At 40.2% G+C, this 22,711-nt stretch overlaps 2 protein-coding genes across 2 annotated transcripts; one reads left to right on the forward strand and one right to left on the reverse strand.

The window, feature by feature from the left end:
* The first annotated feature begins 156 nt into the window (after positions 1-156).
* ucmab (upper zone of growth plate and cartilage matrix associated b) lies at positions 157-4,837 on the forward strand. Its single transcript, XM_060887055.1, has 5 exons — positions 157-338; positions 536-604; positions 775-870; positions 1,999-2,097; positions 4,137-4,837. The coding sequence occupies exons 1-5, from the start codon at positions 281-283 to the stop codon at positions 4,232-4,234; spliced, it is 420 nt and encodes a 139-aa protein (XP_060743038.1). The 5' UTR covers positions 157-280; the 3' UTR covers positions 4,235-4,837.
* Positions 4,838-5,412: 575 nt separating this feature from the next.
* camk1db (calcium/calmodulin-dependent protein kinase 1Db) lies at positions 5,413-21,775 on the reverse strand. Its single transcript, XM_060886737.1, has 11 exons — positions 21,590-21,775; positions 15,330-15,461; positions 10,449-10,523; positions 9,711-9,849; positions 9,475-9,604; positions 9,218-9,293; positions 9,020-9,132; positions 8,469-8,547; positions 6,846-6,933; positions 6,582-6,744; positions 5,413-6,486 (listed from the first exon to the last, which is right to left on the reverse strand). Exons 1-11 carry the CDS (start codon positions 21,682-21,684, stop codon positions 6,395-6,397), a joined length of 1,182 nt encoding a protein of 393 aa, XP_060742720.1. The 5' UTR covers positions 21,685-21,775; the 3' UTR covers positions 5,413-6,394.
* Between the last annotated feature and the right edge of the window lie 936 nt (positions 21,776-22,711).

The following is a 22,711-nucleotide window of genomic DNA, read 5'->3' on the forward strand; positions in this document are numbered from 1 at the left end:
ACCCTAATTAGCTGTGAAGCGGCAGAGTTACTTGCCGTGCTATCACTCGACACCATATCATTTCATAACAAACCCAGCAACATAAAGCAGAACTTTGTGTCTTTCGATAGAAAACTGCTGTTATTACCGTGATGTCTTAACCTCCAGAGACAAAAGTCCTGTGCTCCTCCCATCTCCTGAATTCCTACTGGGAGGAAACAAACTCCACCTAACACCTCACATCAGAACTCACTTGTATTCTTGTGTGATTCCTTCTGTAGCTTTGTAGCATAGCTTTAAAATGTCTTGGATGCGCTCTGCCTTGCTCACCTGTCTGGCTTTGCTGTTCATCCTCACATGTGAGTATGATGGACAGGTGACATGAGAATGTTTTAACCTACACTCCGTATTGTTTTTTTATGTATTTTAATATTGTGGATATTAGATGTTTGAATAAAAAAAAAAAAACAGTTGTATGATTGTAGAATGATTTCTGTCATATGAGACATATAAGTTGGGAACACTTACTTGTGACATTCTTTCTGGCCGATTCCAGTGTTTTACGAGGTTGACGCTGCAAACGCAGCTGATGGCAAAGCGCATAAGACGACAGCAGGCCTACAAGGTGACGCAAACAATATCCAACACTTGTGATTATTCAGAACAAATGTGCCAACGTGGGGATTTGTAAAGTATGTCCTGGGGTTCATTTGTTGCTCACGTGGATGAGATGTGTTAATCCTGTTGCTTATTATTGTGTGTATTATTGTATTATTGTATTGTATTGATCATAAGGTGGGCTAAGAAGGATTTTTATGGAAGAGAGAGATGCCACCAATTTTTTCAAGCGCCGTGGAAGAAGGGCTGTGAAATCACAAGATGAGCTGAATGGTGAGTCAGTTTTTATATCTACAGACAATCTTTCTGCTGCTGTTGAATTGAATTGTTGATGACTGTATAAGTCATATCATACTTAAAAAAAAAAAGTATGTATCAAGGTGTTAAATTCATTCGAATTCATTGAGTGGAATAGAAATAAAAAATCGACCCTTTTATTGCTGCTGTATTTGACAAATATGGTTTTGACAAAAATGTGCAATACTATGTTTGGGTTCAAATTCTTCATTAAATATAATTTCCAAAGAAATATTAATTAATTTAAATGAATTAAATCCAAATAATGCTTAGATGTAGGAGGTCTATAGTTTTAGTTTATACTGTAGGTTCCCCAGGCCCTGGGGTGGTTGCAGTCAGTTGAGGAATGCAGCCAAATGCGCAGGAGCCACAGGCCTTCATGGAGAAATGTTTTTTTCAATATTATAATATCCAGTTCTGGTGACTTATTCAATATTTTTGTAAATAATTGTGATTTTCTTTTCAACAATGATTCCCCAAGATTTATTTCTTTTTTAATAAATAGTAAAACTTGACTGCAGTTTTCTTTTTAGTGTGTATTTCAGAATCATGTGCTGAGAGAAACGCCTTCAAGCGCAAGATGGGGAGGGAATAAATGTGGAAACAATGAAAGTGTGACTGATTATTTCAGAATTTACACAATGAAAAAACTCTGGAAAACACGTTTCTGGAAAACAGTAATAAGCCAATAAGATTGTAATAACACTGGAATTGCTAAAGTCAGGATCCTTATTCTGAAGTGAGAACTTGAGTGAGTTCCAGATTCTCATCATGTTGTTCCCAACAGAGTCAGAGTCGCTGTCTGTGCTTTCACATGTGGTGTAAATTATTCTGATGTCATTTTCATAAACAATCAATCTTTATTTCAATCCCAGAGTATTTCAACACCGTGATGCCTCTGAGTTGTTATTGTTTCTTCTTAAAGAGTACAAAGGAACTGAATGAACGGTATAACGATTCTGCTTAATGTACAAATAAATGATCTGTGCAACTCTAATTTTAATTTATAATTTTAACCAAAATAGTTCTGGGTTTCCTCAGAACCCTGGCATCATGTTTCCATTGATGGGCTTTAAAAAAAAAATTGACTTTTTTGGCCTCTAGTTGAGCAGCAACAGAGACTGGCAGCTGATGAAAGGAAGAGAGAATATCACGAGGAGCAGAGGAATGAGTTTGAAAATTATGCAGAGGAAGAGCATAATGGTGAGAATGGCAATCTCTCATAAACCTGTCTGTCTGTCTGTCTGTCTGTCTATTTATATACAGTATCTGTCTGTCTGTCTGTCTGTCTCTATTTATCTACATACAGTATCTGTCTGTCTGACTGTCTGTCTGTCTGTCTCTATTTATCTACATACAGTATCTGTCTGTCTGTCTGACTATCTATATGCAGTATCTTTCTGTCTGTCTGTCTGTCTGTCTGTCTGTCTATTTATATACAGTATCTGTCTGTCTGTCTGTCTGTCTCTATTTATCTACATACAGTATCTGTCTGTCTGACTGTCTGTCTGTCTGTCTCTATTTATCTACATACAGTATCTGTCTGTCTGACTGTCTGTCTGTCTCTATTTATCTACATACAGTATCTGTCTGTCTGTCTGACTATCTATATGCAGTATCTTTCTGTCTGTCTGTCTGTCTGTCTGTCTGTCTGTCTGTCTGTCTGTCTGTCTATTTATATACAGTATCTGTCTGTCTCTATTTATTCTACATACAGTATCTGTCTGTCTGTCTGACTATCTATATGCAGTATCTTTCTGTCTGTCTGTCTGTCTGTCTGTCTGTCTGTCTGTCTGTCTATTTATATACAGTATCTGTCTGTCTGTCTGTCTGTCTGTCTATTTATATACAGTATCTGTCTGTCTGTCTGTCTGTCTCTATTTATCTACATACAGTATCTGTCTGTCTGACTGTCTGTCTGTCTGTCTGTCTATTTATATACAGTATCTGTCTGTCTGTCTGTCTGTCTCTATTTATCTACATACAGTATCTGTCTGTCTGTCTGACTATCTATATGCAGTATCTTTCTGTCTGTCTGTCTGTCTGTCTGTCTGTCTATTTATATACAGTATCTGTCTGTCTGTCTGTCTCTATTTATCTACATACAGTATCTGACTGTCTGTCTGTCTGTCTCTATTTATCTACATACAGTATCTGTCTGTCTGACTGTCTGTCTGTCTGTCTCTATTTATCTACATACAGTATCTGTCTGTCTGTCTGACTATCTATATGCAGTATCTTTCTGTCTGTCTGTCTGTCTGTCTGTCTGTCTGTCTGTCTGTCTGTCTGTCTGTCTGTCTATTTATATACAGTATCTGTCTGTCTGTCTATTTATTCTACATACAGTATCTGTCTGTCTGTCTGACTATCTATATGCAGTATCTTTCTGTCTGTCTGTCTGTCTGTCTGTCTGTCTGTCTGTCTGTCTATTTATATACAGTATCTGTCTGTCTGTCTGTCTGTCTGTCTGTCTATTTATATACAGTATCTGTCTGTCTGTCTGTCTGTCTCTATTTATCTACATACAGTATCTGTCTGTCTGACTGTCTGTCTGTCTGTCTCTATTTATCTACATACAGTATCTGTCTGTCTGACTGTCTGTCTGTCTCTATTTATCTACATACAGTATCTTTCTGTCTGTCTGTCTGTCTGTCTGTCTGTCTATTTATATACAGTATCTGTCTGTCTCTATTTATTCTACATACAGTATCTGTCTGTCTGTCTGGCTATCTATATGCAGTATCTTTCTGTCTGTCTGTCTGTCTGTCTGTCTGTCTGTCTGTCTATTTATATGCAGTATCTGTCTGTCTCTATTTATCTACATACAGTATCTGTCTGTCTGTCTGACTATCTATATGCAGTATCTTTCTGTCTGTCTGTCTGTCTGTCTGTCTGTCTATTTATATACAGTATCTGTCTGTCTCTATTTATTCTACATACAGTATCTGTCTGTCTGTCTGACTATCTATATGCAGTATCTTTCTGTCTGTCTGTCTGTCTGTCTGTCTGTCTGTCTGTCTATTTATATACAGTATCTGTCTGTCTCTATTTACATACTGTATCTGTCTGTCTGTCTGTCTATATGCAGTATTTATCTATGTCCAGTATCTGTCTGTCGGTCGGTCTGTCTGCATGTCTGTCTATATGCAGTCTGTTACAGAGATTCTCTTCAGTAGTTCCTTATGAAGAGATTCTCTACAGTTTCTCTCTATCTATCTCAGTCATCCTCGTTTTCTTCACAGAGCAGGATGAGAGAACTCAGGAGAGTACGGAGCAGTGGAGAGAGTTCCACCATGACGGCCTCGATCCTCCTTACGAGTACAACCGTCACACTGTTTAAAGCTGTCCAAGAGAATTTTTAGTCCTTATCTGAAACAGAAAAATATTCTTACTACCAAATGTGCAAAACATCATCACCAGCATGGACTCATATACTGTAGGTTCAGGGCCAGTTCAGCAGGATGGTGTGAGGTTCTCTTCCATTTGTTGGACAAAAGCTCAGCGGTCACCTTTAAAGCAGTCGTTACATAAGGTATGGATGCAGGTAGAAGAAAAAAGGTCATAGTGTCACCTGCATGCTTATAAAAAGCCTGAAAACACCTTTGATTATAAAAGGCCTGATTTAGTATTTAAGCTGTGCAGCAATTATTAGCTTAAACCAGATGTTTGACTGGACTTTATTCTAAATGACTTCACATACAGACATACAGTATAACTACTATATACTTTGCCTTATTTTCAGAAATATTTGAAATATTTGAACGATTTTGGCAATGCATTATTATGCATGCTGTATGAAGAGCAACTGGATTGTTGCCATGTTTTATCAGATCGCTGATAACGTATTAATCTCTTATTAAACACTTGACAACTACAAAATTCAATTATAGTTATTTCTGTTCATTTATTTCTATTCATATTAGGAGCATCTGCAAATATTCAGCTGCAATCGCATTTCACAGCAAGGCTATTTATGTAAAATGTCCCCTTGTACATGGGATCGTATATGATACAATACGAAAGTGAAGTATTATGGTGAAGTTATCTCGACTCTTTCAGATGTGAGCTACATCATTTAAATAAAAGCAATTTTAGATTCTAAGGCCTGTTGGGGATGAAAAACAGGAAGGAAAACAGGGCCTCAGCATGAGACTGAGAGAAACTGCACCTAGCTGCTAAATTCAAAGTCCTTCTATGAAAACACTGAAGAACCCGCGGGTCAGGTATGTGCTAGCTTTCACTATATTTCATCTTTCACATCATACAGTTGGAGAAAGTTTGCAATAATTATCAAATAATATCCTTGTTACAAGTTTTCAAGTTTTTTTTTATTACATGCTTACTTAAGCAAATTGACTTCACTTAGAGATTCCTCACTAAGTAAAGATTTACATTTTGCTGAGGGACAATTATTGATGTGGGAAATAAAATAAAATAAAATAAAATAAAATAAAATAAAATAAAATAAAATAAAATAAAATAAAATAAATAAATAAATAAATAAATAAATGTGTCACTTACATTTAAAAAATACACCCTTCTGAGAACATTTTAAAGCAGGTCTCTTAAAAAATGTTAAACATTCAAACAAACCACACTAAATATTTTCATCGATACCCACACACTGAGAAGAAAAACCCTGTATAATTCAGTACTGTATTACAAGCTGTGATTTAAACACAGATGACGGGATAAAAAAAACCCAAACGATAATCAACAGTGTTTTGTATCAAGTAGCACATTTAACACTGCAACGCTATTGAGCAAGTATCACTTCAGACACATGATGGGCTGTACAGTACACTGTGTTCTGAAACTGGGGCTTGGAGATCTGCTTAGCCATATAATAATATAATAAGGATTACCTATGCTCTATGATTATTTAAGACAAATTTCTTGAAAGGGTATTCCCACAAATCCCATGGGTTACTGCTATAATCACAATAAATAAAAAATAAGAAGTAGTGTGTTTTTTTTTTTGGCTTTTCATTATGTGCGCACTCACCAAACCACGACAGGATATTACTTCAAAATTCAGGTAAAATCAGGAGAATCTTAGCTATTCACAATCATAATGGAAGTAACCAAAGACCAGCTGAACTGAACTACAGAACATATTAAAGCAACTCTATACAATTCGTCTATTTGTTGTTTACTCCAAAGCAGCTTTTAAGTAGTTCTTAAATTAAATCAATTTCGATTAACTTCTTGAATGAATCCACCACACAAAACACAGCCACCGAAATCCAGAAGACGTCCCACTCAGGTCTTCACCAGCACTGCTGATCAACGAGTCTCCCATCACATCACTGTCATGGTTAAACTTCTCAAGCAGGACTTCTGGGCACCTTCTGTGATTCTGTTACTGTCATGCAGAACAGTGTGCTACTGACTGGTGACTAGCACAACAAGGATTGAACAAGGTGCGTGAAGGTGGCGAGAGGTGACTGAGGAATTGTGAAAGTACAGTAACTTTCAAATGGCTTTCTAGGAAAGCGCTTCATTTGGACCCGGTGATGATGGTGGTGACGGTGGAAGGCCGCTTGCATCGCTTCTCTGTCACCCCTGTGTTTGGGACTTGATTGGACGCATCTAGACCAAAATAACACACTTATCATGAGATGCTAAGTACAGTACAACATCATGATCATTTTTAGAAAGAATACAGCAGGCACACATTCACTTACAGTCCTTGTGGTTGATGGAGGAGACATCGATCGACTGGCTTTTGACAGGCATGGGTGCTTGGTTCTCAGTCCTGTGTGGTGTGGTGTCCATGCTGCTGCCTAAACTGCTGCCCAGCTGCAGGCGCTTCATATGTCGAATCACTGCTGTAGCGTTAAATGCTTGCTGTGAAAGAATTTTATGCTTAATTATGATCTATGTTATATTCTACATTTAGAGTAAACATCCTCTCTCTCTTCTAATAAGAGAAAAGAGAAATTACTCACCCTCCATTTAGCTTTAGCAAAGTTTTTCTTCATCTGCCGGCTGACTGACTCGTGAATGTTCTTACAAAGAGCCGTGTCTCCAGCTATCCTAAAGGTACAAAATACAAAAAACTCTGCCTTTTGTTTAACATTTTGTTGATGTATACAATTTCTCCCAATAACTGAATATAAATAAATTAGTCATTGATATACTGCTGGGATCCGATAGGCTTTCTTGCTTTAACACATTTTCAGCCCTTAATTTGACTTCATTACTATAACCAGCATTCACATAATCCCCTGAACTTTATCATCCTCTTAGACACATCTGTCCATCCATCCATCCATCCATCCACCCACCCATCCATAAATCCATCCATCCATCCATCCATCCATCCATCCATCCATCCATCCATCCATCCATCCACCCACCCATCCATAAATCCATCCATCCATCCATCCATCCATCCACCCGTCTTTTAATCCATCCATCCATCCATCCATCCATCCATCCACCCATCCATAAATCCATCCATCCATCCATCCATCCATCCATCCATCCATACATACGTCTATTAATCCATCCATCCATCTATCTATCTATCTATCTATCTATCTATCTATCTATCTATCTATCTATCTATCTATCTATCTATCTATAAATCCACCCATCTATAAATCCACCCATCAATCCATTCTTTCTTCCTTCCTTCCTTCCTTCCTTCCTTCCTTCCTTCCATCCATCCTTACAGCCATCCATCCATCTATCAATCCATTCTTACAACCATCCACCCATCCATTCATTCATCCATCCATCCATTCTTACAACCATCCATCCATCCATCCATCCACCCACCCATCCATAAATCCATCCATCCATCCATCCATCCACCCGTCTTTTAATCCATCCATCCATCCATCCATCCACCCATCCATAAATCCATCCATCCATCCATCCATCTATCCATCCATCCATCCATCCATACGTCTATTAATCAATCCATCCATCCATCTATCTATCTATCTATCTATCTATCTATCTATCTATCTATCTATCTATCTATCTATCCATCTATCTATAAATCCACCCATCTATAAATCCACCCATCAATCCATTCTTTCTTCCTTCCTTCCTTCCTTCCTTACTTCCTTCCTTCCTTCCATCCATCCTTACAACCATCCATCTATCAATCCATCCTTACAACCATCCACCCATCCATTCATTCATCCATCCATCCATTCTTACAACCATCCATCCATCCATCCATCCATCTATTCATCAGTCCATCCATCCATCCATCCATCCATCCATCCATCCATCCATCTATCCATTCATCCACCATTAGAGATGCCCATTAGCCAACACTACATGTCTCCTGACTGAGATAGAAACCATGAGGAAACCCCCAAAGCACAAGGAGATCATGCAAAACCGATGCACGAAGGAGAACCTCCAATGTCCATCCATCCATCCATCCATCCATCCATCCATCCATCCATCCATCCATCCATCCATCATACTCTGAGATTACTCTATACTCTGAGATTGCTGTACCTGCTTTATTCGCAGGTTAATTTCCAGGTTAAATTTAAAACATAAATCCACATACAGTACAGTAGGTTGTTGTGTAAAGCTGTACTAACCAGGGATGCCGAAGAGCCTCGTCACACGTGAACCTCTTCTCTGGATCCTTCTGCATTAGATTACTGATGAAATCTTTAGCTGTTTGACACCAGGATATGTTCACAATGGATACTTTCACAGAATATATCATTAAATGTGGCAGTAAAAATATAGATCTCAACTTAAAATAACAAACAAGCAAAAAACAGACTTTTATATACAGTAGTTGATGTGTAGGGAATTATGCATTCAGAAATGTTGCCCATATACTGAAGTCATGAAGCCTTATAAACACTTTCCTTAAAAAATGTATTCATAAGCATTGCACATTCAATTCAATCCAATTCAATTCAAAAATGCCTTCTATAAAATAAGTTTGGTAAATTTGTGATGTGCGATTTTGTCATTCATTTAAAAAAGAGAAAAAAAAGGCCGTGAGTTGTTTTTTTTAAAGATTTTTAATTCCTATATTTTATTGTTATTAGTTAGTGTTGACCAACAGAACATTCAAAGAGCTCAAACAGCACAAAAGAGCATAAGAGACATTTATATTTATTGAGTTACTACTCACCTGAGTCTGAGATATCATCCCAGTAAGGTGAATCAAATTCATACTCAGCCTTGAGGATCTGCTCAAATAGTTTGGAATCATTCTCATCGTAAAAAGGAGGATAGCCGCATAACCTGTGGCACAGAAGACACACAGGCACTCAGTTTATTTGTTGGCTGGTTATTCTTTTCTCTCTGATAAAAGAGACTGGATACTCACAATATGTAAGAAATAACCCCAATAGACCAACAGTCTACTGCTTTACTGTAGGGCTTCTGTGCTAGGACCTCTGGAGCTAATGATACAGAAGAAGAAACAAAACTCTAACAGGCAAAATGCCAGTGAACAATTAAATAATCAGCTCTAGAGATTACTGTAATAACTGACTGCATATTGCCACCTAGTGGCACATTGTTTTTAACATTATAGGTGCTACAAAATGATTAGGTGCTACAGCAAACATTTGACAACCTCACCAACATATCCTGGAGTCCCACAGGCAGTGGACATGATGTCATTTGCTGCTCCTTCCATCTTCGACAGGCCAAAGTCACTAATCATTATTTTAGACTGATCATGTGGGTTGAAGTATAACAAATTCTCGGGCTAACAGAAAGAAGAAAGAACGACAAAGAGCTGAAATTCTCTTCAGTGATAAAAGCTTTATGTAACATCACAAGTGATTCCTTAGAATTTCATTTCCTTTACTAACCTTCAGATCTCTGTGGACTATGCCCAGAGAGTGGAGGTAGTTGACAGCATCCAGAACTTGTTTGATCAAAGCACTGGCATCTTTCTCAGTGTAGAAGCCCTTCTCAACAATTCGATCGAACAACTCACCCCCAGATACACTGGAAAAGAAAGAAAGAAAGACGGAGCAGATGTATTCTGTACACAAATCCATATTCTTTAGTGCTTATCCTACACATGTTCAAGGGGAACCTGGATTCTATCTCAGGGAACTTGGGGCACAAGGTGGGGGATACACTGGACTGGGTGCCAACCCATTACAAAGCACAATCTCACACACACACACACACACACACACACACACACACACACACACACACACACACACACACATCATTCACATACTGAAGACAATTTAGAGATGCCAGGATCTCCAGGGTGGAGATACGAATCAAACCCCCAACCCTGGAGGTTGGCGTTCTAAACAATGCAGTTTTATTCCAACCACTATAAATAAAACAGAGCTTTCTGGAACATTACAAGTCTTAAACTCATAATATCTGACAAGCAATGCTTAAATTTTTGGAGTGAAATGCTCTACTCCTGGAAGTGACCCCTTTTATGCGTTTTAGTGTAATCAGTATTCTGATGATTTTGGCTATTTGTTTTCAAAGTGTGAAGAGTGACGTTGGACTTATGGTGCTGCTAAGAGGAACGCTTCTTCTAAGACTCCATAAGTAGCCAATTTCATTATGCTCACAGCTGCATGATGAGATACAGATGGTTGGGACTTTCATAGATGTCCTCAAGAGCAACAATGTTCTCATGCTTGATCCTGGGGGGAAAAAAAACATGATCGGTTTGAGCTCAATGAAGTAGAATATTTGACAACAATGATTCTGAATAGTGTTCATAAACATAAGACATACCGTAAAGGCACTGTTATAAGCCAGTGTCGATGTAAAGGTGACATAAGGATGTGTTGTGAAATATTCTTAGCTCACTTATATTAAGTTGTAACTACAAACAAAATGTAGCAGACGAACACTGAGCTCAAAATCAGCTGTTATGGTATTTCATTCATTCATTCGTTCATTCATTTTCTACCGCTTATCCAAACTACCTCGGGTCACGGGGAGCCTGTGCCTATCTCAGGCGTCATCGGGCATCAAGGCAGGATACACCCTGGACGGAGTGCCAACCCATCGCAGGGCACACACACACACTCTCATTCACTCACACAATCACACACTACGGACAATTTTCCAGAGATGCCAATCAACCTACCATGCATGTCTTTGGACCAGGGGAGGAAACCGGAGTACCCGGAGGAAACCCCTGAGGCACGGGGAGAACATGCAAACTCCACACACACAAGGTGGAGGCGGGAATCGAACCCCCAACCCTGGAGGTGTGAGGCGAACGTGCTAACAACTAAGCCACCGTGCCCCCCTACTGTATGGTATTTCAACAAGAGTAAAATACCATAACATGGCATTAAATATATAGATTCTCAACATAAAAAAAACATCTTTTTTTATAAAGCTGATGTACAGTGAGTTAAGCACTCATATAAATGGTTTCCATATATGTTTATATCAATTGTCATAAAGCACTTTTGCCGATGTCATGTAGCCTTATAAACACTATCCTTAAGGAGCGTATTCATAAGCATTGCGCATATAAGCTTTCTATAAAGTGATACTGACAAATTTATGAAAAGGTTTCTGTCAAACCTGAGGTCTTGTGCAACTTCGTCATGAGTCAGAGAAGAATTTTTATGGTTTTGATCAAGAATTTTATCTCCATCTTGCAAAAAGTTATTAGTTAGTTTTGACAAACAGCACGTTCACGGCACTCAAAAAACATATAATAGATGTAAAAGGTGCTTCACTAATGTAAATCTGATTACATTTGATTACCACTTTAGTTTAAGAGGGAATTAAAGTCATTCATTTGGCATTTGGAATACATGCTTCTTGATATTGCATAACAGTTTTTAATGCAAAAAGATAGACGGATAGACAGGGACACTTCATGAACATAAGACTCTCAGTAATGTGCTGTTAGCCAATATAATAACTCCAAAGGTAAGGTTAAAAATGACAGATGTGACCGTCTCAAACAGTTGACCTATAATGGCATAATGGATTGAGGTTCTTCCCTGTTCTGTCATCTGACCGGATTTGAAATAAGCCTTACATAAACCCTCCAGTATCTCTGGAGTGTGTAATGCTAATACATGTGACCCGTGTATGTAGCCTTCAGATATGTTACTGGATTTTGTAAAAGTTGGTATTTAAGGTGCAACCATATATAACTGGACTGTGGTATAATTAATCATGCTGTTCTGACAGACCTAATGTGTAATGAAGTGTACGAATAGTTACTCCAGTTAAAGAGAAGCAGTATATTTTATTTTCATGGCCTGTTGTTTTTCTCAACATTGTTTGTGCCATTGATGGCAGCAGGATGAATTGTGAAGTGGACAGAAACATTCATTCATTCATTCATTCATTCATTCATTCATCTTCTACCGCTTATCCGAACTACCTCGGGTCACGAGGAGCCTGTGCCTATCTCAGGCGTCATTGGGCATCAAGGCAGGATACACCCTGGACGGAATGCCAACCCATCGCAAGGCACACACACACACACACACACACACACACACACACACACACACACACACACACACACACTCATTCACTCACGCAATCACACACTAGGGACAATTTACCAGAGATGCCAATCGACCTACCATGCATGTCTTTGGACCGGGGGAGGAAACCGGAGTACCCGGAGGAAACCCCCGAGGCACGTGGAGAACATGCAAACTCCACACACACAAGGTGGAGGCGGGAATCGAACCCCCAACCCTGGAGGTGTGAGGCAAACGTGCTAACCACTAAGCCACCGCGCCCCCCCGGACAGAAACATCAAATTTACAATTTAATTTAATGCCAGCAATAGGAAAACATCTGCATACAATATGTTGCACCACCGAGGACACTGACTGAATTAATAGATTCACTTGAACCAGTAATGTGTACTGGCCTTAATGATAACAAGCCTAAAGTTACGCTAAAGTTGCTTTACCCAGTTTTTTTTTAGTACTGGACCTAGAAACTGATCATGGCCCATGAGCAGTATCTTGGTATTTATGGAAAGGTGAGAGGGCAGGATCCAGATAGGGCAGAGAACCCAGGAGAGAGCAGACCCAGAAGTGAGCAAACTCAGGAGAGGTCAGGACTAGTAAAAGGCTGGACCAGGAAAGACGAGGCCCAGGACAGAGTATTCCCATAAGAGGGCACAATCAGGAATGGGTAGGACTAGGAGAGAGCAGGACCAGGACAAGGCAGGCTGAGGAGAGAGCAAGCTCAAGAGAGAGCAGGTCCAGGAGTTGGCAGACCCAGGAAAGAGCAAGGCCAAGAGAGGGCAGACCCGGGACAGAACAGGACCAGGAGTGGGCAGATCCAAGACTGAGCAGGACCAGGAGTGAGCAGATCCAGGAGTGAGCAGGATCAGGAGTGAGCAGATCCAAGACTGAGCAGGACCAGGAGTGAGCAGGGCCAGGAGTAAGCAGGATCAGGAGTGAGCAGATCCAGGAGTGAGCAGGATCAGGAGTGAGCAAACCTAGCAGTGGGCAGACCCAGGAGTGAGCAGGGCCAGGAGTGAGCAGGGCCAGAAGTGAGCAGGGCCAGGAGTGAGCAGGGCCAGGAGTGAGCAGGACCAGGAGACAGCAGGACCAGAATTGGCAACCAAACCAGGACCAGGAGTGGGCAGAAACAGGAGTAAGCAGGACCAGGAGTGAGCAGATCCAGGAGTGAGCAGGATCAGGAGTGAGCAGATCCAAGACTGAGCAGGACCAGGAGTGAGCAGGGCCAGGAGTAAGCAGGATCAGGAGTGAGCAGATCCAGGAGTGAGCAGGATCAGGGGTGAGCAAACCTAGCAGTGGGCAGACCCAGGAGTGAGCAGGACCAGGAGTGGGCAGACCCAGGAGTGAGCAGGGCCAGAAGTGAGCAGGGCCAGGAGTGAGCAGGACCAGGAGACAGCAGGACCAGAATTGGGCAGACCCAGGAGTGAGCAGGACCAGGAGTGGGCAGACCCAGGAGTGAGCAGGACCAGGAGTGAGCAGGACCAGGAGTGAGCAGGGCCAGAAGTGAGCAGGGCCAGGAGTGAGCAGGGCCAGAAGTGAGCAGGGCCAGCAGTGAGCAGGGCCAGGAGTGAGCAGGACCAGGAGACAGCAGGACCAGAATTGGGCAGACCCAGGAGTGAGCAGGACCAGGAGTGGGCAGACCCAGGAGTGAGCAGGACAAGGAGACAGCAGGACCAGAAGTGGGCAGGACCAGGACAGGGCAGCTAGGTTGGCCTTGGCAGTCACGCTCATGCAGCCTGTTTCTCAAAAAAAAATGAAACTGAATATGAAGGGGAACTTTAAAAATGATCAATTTAAACATAACGATCTCCAGTGGCAAGGCCTGAGGTGTAATTTTACCTTCAAAGCTGGCTAAAATGCCCAAAATCCATATGGCCTTTCTCGGGCACAATAGATCACAGAAGTGCACAGCTGGTGGCGTTTGAAAGCTACTGAAGAGCTCTCACAAGCCGTTGTGCTGAGGCGGTATCAGGCACTTCACAAGTGCAGAGGATTCCTATTTAATTAATGACTCATACTCGCCATAAAAGAACCTGATCACATGATCAGTGCAGTTTCTCTGTCTGTTAACTATGACCACAAAAGACTTGATTTGAATGATTTCGGACTGTCTTTAAAAAGAAATATCAATTTCTACAGGGTTAATACATAATTGTAGATAGAACACAGTCATGGTTTTATTTAAAATCCAAAGTAATGGATTCAAAGAAACAAAAAGATTGTATTCCGAAGTTGAATCCTTTCAGCAAACAATCACTTTCAACAGCTTTCACACAAGAAAATAAAACTACTAGGTTTGTCGCTGCTGCGTTGTAACTCTACAGCACCACGAACACACCATTCTGAGCAGCTGATCCTCAGCTGTCTGCACAGGCCCATTTCTTCATCATAACCAGCCTTGCTGCTCTTTTACCATGACAACCATCAGGTTGGACTCGGGAGCAAACGTGTGTGGAATAGCGAGGTCTGCAGAGGAGGCAGCATGAGTCATTGCTGAATGAGGGAAATGGGCTGCGTGCAGAAGAGCGCCGCACGGGTTCACAAAAAAAAAAAACAAGAAAAAAAAAAGCAAGAAAGAACGTTTACCTGCTGCAGTGCTGTAACCCTAGAATACACAGTGATGTGCAGCTGATTTGCATACAAAAGCTACCAGCTAGTGACAATTTGTTATAAAGCCTGCAGTTCTTCACGTGGCCACTGCAGACTGTTAATAGAAGGTGGAGGTGTGTGTGGGGGACGGCCTGACTCATCTCTAGCTCTTAGAGTAGAATGGAAACAAGAGTTAAGTAAGCGAAACCAACAAGCACTTCAATTCTGTTTGGGGTTTAGTTTTGTGCTTATTTTTAAGTTTATTTTGTGGAATATGAAGTCAGGCTTTATTTACGCACATGCAAATTTTTTTAATGTGCGCCAGTTCAGGGTTTCTGTCTCACTTCCCCTACTCTCTCACACAGAGAGGTATATATTTTGAGCAATACCTACTTCCTTAGCACAGCGATTTCGTTCTCGATGCTGGTCTCTTTCCCTCTTAGAGCTTTCTTTGGGATGCATTTGACCGCATACATCTTGCCCGTGGCTCTCTCCTGAGCGAGGACTACTTCTGAGAAAGCACCACTGAGAAAGAACCAGAGAGAAAAAATTGCAAATTAAAATAGAAATATCGAATTGCACTGTAGACATTACGAATGTTTTCCAATACACACAGCGTTCAATTCTGTGTGTGTGTGTGTGTGTGTTCAGTTGCTCACATGTTCTTAAGTCATCTCTAGTGTACCTTCTGTAGCTAAGCCTTCTATGAGGACTGAAAATCCTCAGTAATCCCACACACCATGCACAGGGAGACATGCACACACTCGGCAATCAGCACAAGGTCACAGGAGTGCAGGTCAGACCTCACAAAAGGCCACTGCTCTCTGTTCACCCGTGTGTTGTATGTCATAACACCAGCGAGACTGTAATTCTTCACAGTTCAAAGGCAATTTCTTAGGGTCGGATAAAATATTAATTAAAAACCGATTCATCTAGACGGAGTAAAATATATTTCAAAGGTCACCTGAGACATTGACAGGTTTGGACAGAATTCACAAAGATGGGAAAAAGAAAAGAAAATATTTAATATAGGAAATTATGCATTTGTAATTTGTAGATTAATGGAGTGAACACTTAAAAGAAAATGATCAACAATCAAGAAGAAGTTGCTTATTTTCCAATAACTGGTCATTACTGGAAAATAATTACGTACTTATTGCACTTATAACAAATGTTTTATTCCTCTTATTCCATAGCACAAATTTGTATCCATTTATAGTTCCATTTAATATCGTAGTATGTCGTAGACATTCACCTTTTCTAATGTCTAAAGACACAAATGTGCTTGAAAATGAAATGAACTTATAAACAAACAAAAACAATCTCACTAGTTTATAGGCAAATAATTCATTACGTGGTGTTAAGCACCATTTCTTGTTATTCTACAACAGTAACTTAAAGAACATCACACACACTGCTTCTCGGGTGGATTTAAAGAGCTCAGCAGTTTAACAGAAGCTGACCATAACAAGCAGAAGATGCAGATTAAAGAGACAATCAGCAGCTCTACAGCCAAAACATTCTAGCGTGGATTAGAGATTATAAAACATATTGCATTTAACAAAATTATACTGTGGGGTTCAGGTTAAGGCTCCGTCTGTGCCTGAAACACAACACTTCAGTTTACAGGCACAGGTATTTAGACTAACTCAAGTCTTCTTTAACAGCCAAAATCTGGCAGGCGTATTTTTATGTGTGTAATTGTTAATCATTTTGATCATTCATTCATTCATTCATTCATTTTCTACCTCGGGTCACGGAGAGCCTGTGCCTATCTCAGGCGTCATCGGGCATCAAGGCAGGATACACCCTGCGCGGAGTGCCAACCCATCGCAGGGCACACACACACACACTCTCATTCACACACGCAATCACACACTATGGACAATTTTCCAGAGATGCCAATCAACCTACCATGCATGTCTTTGGACCGGGGGAAGAAACCGGAGTACCCGGAGGAAACCCCCGAGGCACGGGGAGAACATGCAAACTCCACACACACAAGGCGGAGGCAGGAATCGAACCCCCAACCCTGGAGGTGTGAGGCAAACGTGCTAACCACTAAGCCACCATGTCCCCCTCATTTTGATCAGTAGTTTAATATGTTAAAGCCGGTTTGTGCTTGCACAATGTAACATAGAGCTCTGAATCAAGTACAAAGTAGAGCTGTCATTTCGAAGATATTATCACTTCATAGAATGTGTTCATATGGTATGTGGTAGCTCAGTGGTTAAGGTGTTGGGCTCCTGATTGGAAGGTCATGGGTTCGAACCCCAGGTCCACCAAGCTGCCACTGCTGGGCCCCTGAGCAAGGCCCTTAACCCTCAGTTGCTGAGTTGTAAGTCACTCTGAATAAGGGTGTCTGCTAAATGCCGTAAATGTAAATGTGAATGCATACAATAGGCTGCGAAAGAGCATCTGTGATATCCTTTAAATTATTTCTACATTTTTTTCTGAAACAATAATTATTAAGGAGAAGCTTGTACAATATAAAATGGGAACATGACACATAAAGACATGTAAGTTCTTGTGCTAGTGCTACTTTCTTTTACAATAAATTGTAAAAAACTTCATCCATTTATCTATTTTCTGTAGTGTTTATCCTACATGAGGTCACACAGAGCCTGGAGTCCATCCCAGGGGACTCACAAGGTGGCACAATGTGCTTGACACCCTGGACAGTGTACCAGCTCAGCACAGGGCACAATCCACACACACCCACATCCACACACACAAACATGGCAAAGCTCCTGACCACAGAGATTTGAGGCAAACTTTACTACTACTACCACTACTACTGCTCTGTATACACAGCCATTTAAAGGCTCTAAAAATGTAGTAAACTTTTGTCCTTCTTTTTTATTTTATCTCTTATGATCATTATTAATGTTGTAATATATGATAATATTTTTTCTATCCAGCCATTATCCAAACTGTAAAACCACACAACCCATAAGAAGGGTTTTGTTAATACTGAGGATCAGCTGTTGGATCACGCTTCATAAAGATTTCGGACATTTGAGGAGAAGATGCAGACCCCATGAAGACTGACTGTAGAAACGACATTAATTATTATCACACTCTCTGGTGTCTATAATAATTCATAATCACTCTTTCTGGTGTCAGGATGGGTTCTCTATTCAGTCTGGTTCCTCTCAAGGTTTCTTCCTCATACCATCCTTTATTAGGAATAAATACAAATAAATTGACATGAATATTTTACGTTTTGTTAAGCTGCTTTGAGACAATGTTCATTTAAATAAAATTGAATTGAATGTTACTGATGCTAGAATTTCTATTAGCTGTAGAAAAGACGCTAAAATACACTTGTTATTTTAGGATACAGAACGAAGCAGAGCAATAAAACTACAGGACGCTTGCATCTGTTGTGCATCGCAGCATATTATACTGTACTGAACAGTCGAGCTACACCATCAATATTTTTATCATTTGTTTTAAACTGCATTATATTTGTTGATTAGCAGATGGATGTTTATATATTTATATATATATATATATCCTAAGATTATCCAAAAATACATCTTGGCAAGGGTTTAAAGATTTGGCCTTTATTGCCCTTTATCTTCTTATCAAAGGCATTCTCTGGGGTATGTGAGGTCAAACCCATAAATATATTCTGCATGTTCTCTTATTAACTGCATAAAAAAACATAATAATTAACTGGAAGATAAAACACCCACGGGGGCACGGTGGCTTTGTGGTTAGTACATTCGCCTTACACCTCCAGGGTTGGGGGTTCGATTCCCCCCTCCGCCTTGTGTGTATGGAGTTTGCATTTTCTCCCCGTGCCTCGGGGGTTTCCTCTGGGTACTCCGGTTTCCTCCCCCGGTCCAAAGACATGCATGGTAGGTCGATTGGCATCTCTGGAAAATTGTCCGTAGTGTGTGAGTGAATGAGAGTGTGTGTGCCTTCGATGGGTTGGCACTCCGTCCAGGGTGTATCCTGCCTTGATGCCCGATGACGCCTGAGATAGTTCGGATAAGCGGTAGAAAATGAATGAATGAATGAAACACCCACCAATTGTGGGTCAACAGATGTAAAAATGTAGCTCAGTCTGTAAACTGGAACACATCACTGCTCACCTCTAACTGATGCTGGAGATTTTATACCATGAAGGACACTTGTTAACAAAAAGGTTCAACCGTCAGAATACAAACTTGCATATAAACACATTACACTGTACAATACATACTGTACATGTATGAGGGTTCTGGTACCAGTGGAAATGTGAATCAACTATCCTGATTAAACAACTCCTTCCAGCATGCCAGAGGACAGGGATGAAGAGACGTGTAAGTGTGTATTGGACTGAGAATAGATTTCTGTTGAGTCACCACTGCAGGGAACAAATGAGCTATTTCTGACGTGCGGACAAAACGTTACATGCCACACAGGATTCGTGTTTTAATGTGGACATGAAAACATTAGATGAGCATGAGCATGAACAAGCAACAAATCCTTTGCAACATCAGCTGTTTGATAGTTTGCATTGTTAGATGATTTCTCAGTTTGCTGAATAATCAGACTGAAGTATGTTCCATAGGACACATTAGAGGATACTTATATAAGCGACAGGACAGAAAATCCTCAGGACATAATCCTGAGTTCAATCCTGAGTTCTGTTTGCTCTTTATGTAACTCAGCAGCCAGTTTAACAAAGACTAAGCTGACTTCTGAAACAAATGGTTACTTCTGTATTTCTGAAGCACTGAAATAAATGTTTCATGGAGAAAGAGAGGCACAGAACTCATATAATTACAGACCTCACAGCTCTAAAGCCTCTCATGCATCAGCATGATTCTAATCCATGTTGGAGACGGCAGTGCAGCGGAGGGGAGAGTGGGTGGTGCGGTCGCACCGCGCTGGGTGAATGGAGAATGGTGATTCATAACATGGAGACTCAATTAGCAATCAATGAGGGGGTGATTTCCTGTAAAAGTTTGCAGTCAAAGCTTAATTATTAGATAGTATAAGCAAAGCAAAATATCAAAATAATGCCAAAACTTTGCACACCAGACTGTATAATCCTGCAATGAGTATTTAACATATTGGAACATTTAATCACTAAACATACAAACAGAAATGAAAGATAGAGAATCTTTCTACATTTGGAAGAGCTCAGTTCTTGTCACAATGGACCACAGTTCTTTTTCTGTGATACTGAAACATTCTTTTTCAAAGAATGATGTAATTCACCCCTATTTTTGTGACTATATAGAGTCTTATATATTATGAATAATTCCAATTCTCATATCATAGAAACTTTGTATGTATACGTACGTACGAGATACTTGTCCATACAACTGAAAAGATTGGAAGCGGATTGTCGGTTAGTTCACTAACCATAAATGTCCTTTCTCCATTACACAAAATGGTGCATTAGAAGACATAAATAGGCACAAGAAGGAAATGCTAATCAGTTGAGGAAATGACTTTTCATATTTGGCTTAATGACAATATAGATTCTTCACATTATTACTGACGTCTTAACCAGATAAAAGGATCAGAATTTGACCTTCATGAACAAAGCAGAAAAAATTCATCTACAAATGTATACTGTATATACACTATATGGCCAAATCTTTTGTAGATAGCTGTCCATCCCATTCCCATTTCCATCCCAAGATGGACTTCCACCTGTGCTCTTATAACAGCTTCCCATCTATTTGGAAAAGCTTTACACAAGATCTTGCCTGTGGGGATTTATTTTCATTCAGCCACAAAAGAAGGTCTGGAATTTGTGTTCCAGTTCATCCCAAAAAGTGTTCAGTGGGTTTGAGGTCAGGGCTCTGTACAGTACACTCGAGTTCTTACAGTCCAACATTTACACACCATGTCTTCATGGAGCTCAGATTGTGCCCAAAGACGTTGTCATGCTGGATCAAGTGGAACATGAACCTCTTAGATCCAGTCAAGATAAATTGTAATGTTACAGCATACAAATACATTCTCATTGTGTCCTTCTAACTTTGTTGCAACAGTTTGAGGAAGATGAGTGTCACAAATGAGTGTCATGTCCAGACGTCCACATACTTAGGGTCAGTTACATTAGCCATACTGTACATACCTGATTAACCATAATTTCCTTTTTAAAAGGGGAACGTACAGTAGCACACACGATTAAACTAAATAAATCTAATCAGAATATACAGAATCAACCGAATATAAAATGAACAAACACTAAGAATTTCTTGCTTGGGTTCACAGAGCTCTGAATGCATGAATGAAGCATTGCGTGCAGTGAAGCAAAGCAGCTACAAATCGTCATCTTCCAGAGAATATGAACAGACATACAAAAATAAATCCCTGATATATTTAAAAGGTGATTAAATCCCTACATATCTGAGTTCTGGCTTGAAATCAGACTGTAGGGTAGATTGTAGTGCTGACATTCCTCAAGTGTGCAATTAGTCACTGTCTGTCTGTCTGTCAATGCACAAGTGATGTAATTTTTAGCCTTTCTTGGTGTGAGAATAAAACAAAACAAAACAAACAAATAGACAAAAAAAAAAAAAAAAAAAAAAACCTACAGGACAGCAGCTCTTATTGATGAACCAGGAATGAATGGATAGACGCGTGTGCAGTGTGTAAGTGCGTAAATGGTGGTGATGCAGCAGTATGGAGCTACTCACGTCCCGAGAATCTCCTTAAACTCGAAAATCTTCTTGATGTCATCGACTTGCTTTTTCCACGAGCCCTTCGCCGAGTCTTCGTTTCCTTTGGCCATGGGATCAACAGTGCGTAAATGTACTGTATAACCTTGTCAACTGGTGGAAATACAACCTCGGTGATATTACCCAAAGGAAATGAAACGGTGAATGCAAGTCTAACGCGGTGTGTGTGTGTGTGTGTGTGTGTGTATGTGTATGTGTATGTGTGTGTGTCTCACAGCTGATTTACGCAGAGCCGAAAGACCTGCACTAATCCAGAGAACTGGCTCTGCTGCAGCTAACGCCTGTTTTTACTCACAGGGAACTCTCTAAATCATATAGACGTGCTTTATTCGACACGAAAAACACTCACACTTTTGCTCACTCTTTATTGTGAAACAACATCAGCCTAAAGCCCAAGGAGAAGCTACAGCAAATAAAGATCGAGCGCGCAACACGGCAGCACTGGACACTGCCATCATATCCAGCAGAATATCAGTCAATGTCTTCTCATAATAAGAATCTGATGATACTGTGTGCAGGTTATGCAAAAAATAAAAGCACAGGAAGAAAAAAACTGTTCAGAATTTGTCCTTAATCATTGAATCTGAAGTACAAATGCATGCATACACTACTGTACAGTATATGGTCAAATGTTTGTAGACAATGTGATCATCCTACACTTGAGCATCCTTAGGTCAGTCACTGCGGTCAGGGCGAAGAGTCCTGGGGTGGAAATCTGCATTCCAGGTAGAGGTCCAGGCCCAGATTCAACTCTTTATGGACTTCATGGTTTCTTTGTGCACAGTGGCATTGTCATGTGCATGTTTTGTTCCAGTAAAGGGAAACCTACAGTATTCTAGACAAATCTGTGCTTCCAACGTTAATTTTAAACACATTTAAAAATTCTTCTTATACAAATTGATAGAAAATTGTAGATATTTGACAGCTTTGCTAATGTTTTTAAACGTTCAAGCGGCAAAATAAAAATAAAATGTGTGTGTGTGTGTGTGTGTTTTGGGTGTGTTAGGGTTAGGGACAATTTAAGTTTCAACAGTCCAAAACAGACAAGAGGTCCAGGGAAATTTGTCTGGGTCACGGAGT

The sequence above is a fragment of the Tachysurus vachellii genome, chromosome 14, assembly GCF_030014155.1.
Source record: "Tachysurus vachellii isolate PV-2020 chromosome 14, HZAU_Pvac_v1, whole genome shotgun sequence".
Lineage (NCBI taxonomy): Eukaryota > Metazoa > Chordata > Actinopteri > Siluriformes > Bagridae > Tachysurus > Tachysurus vachellii.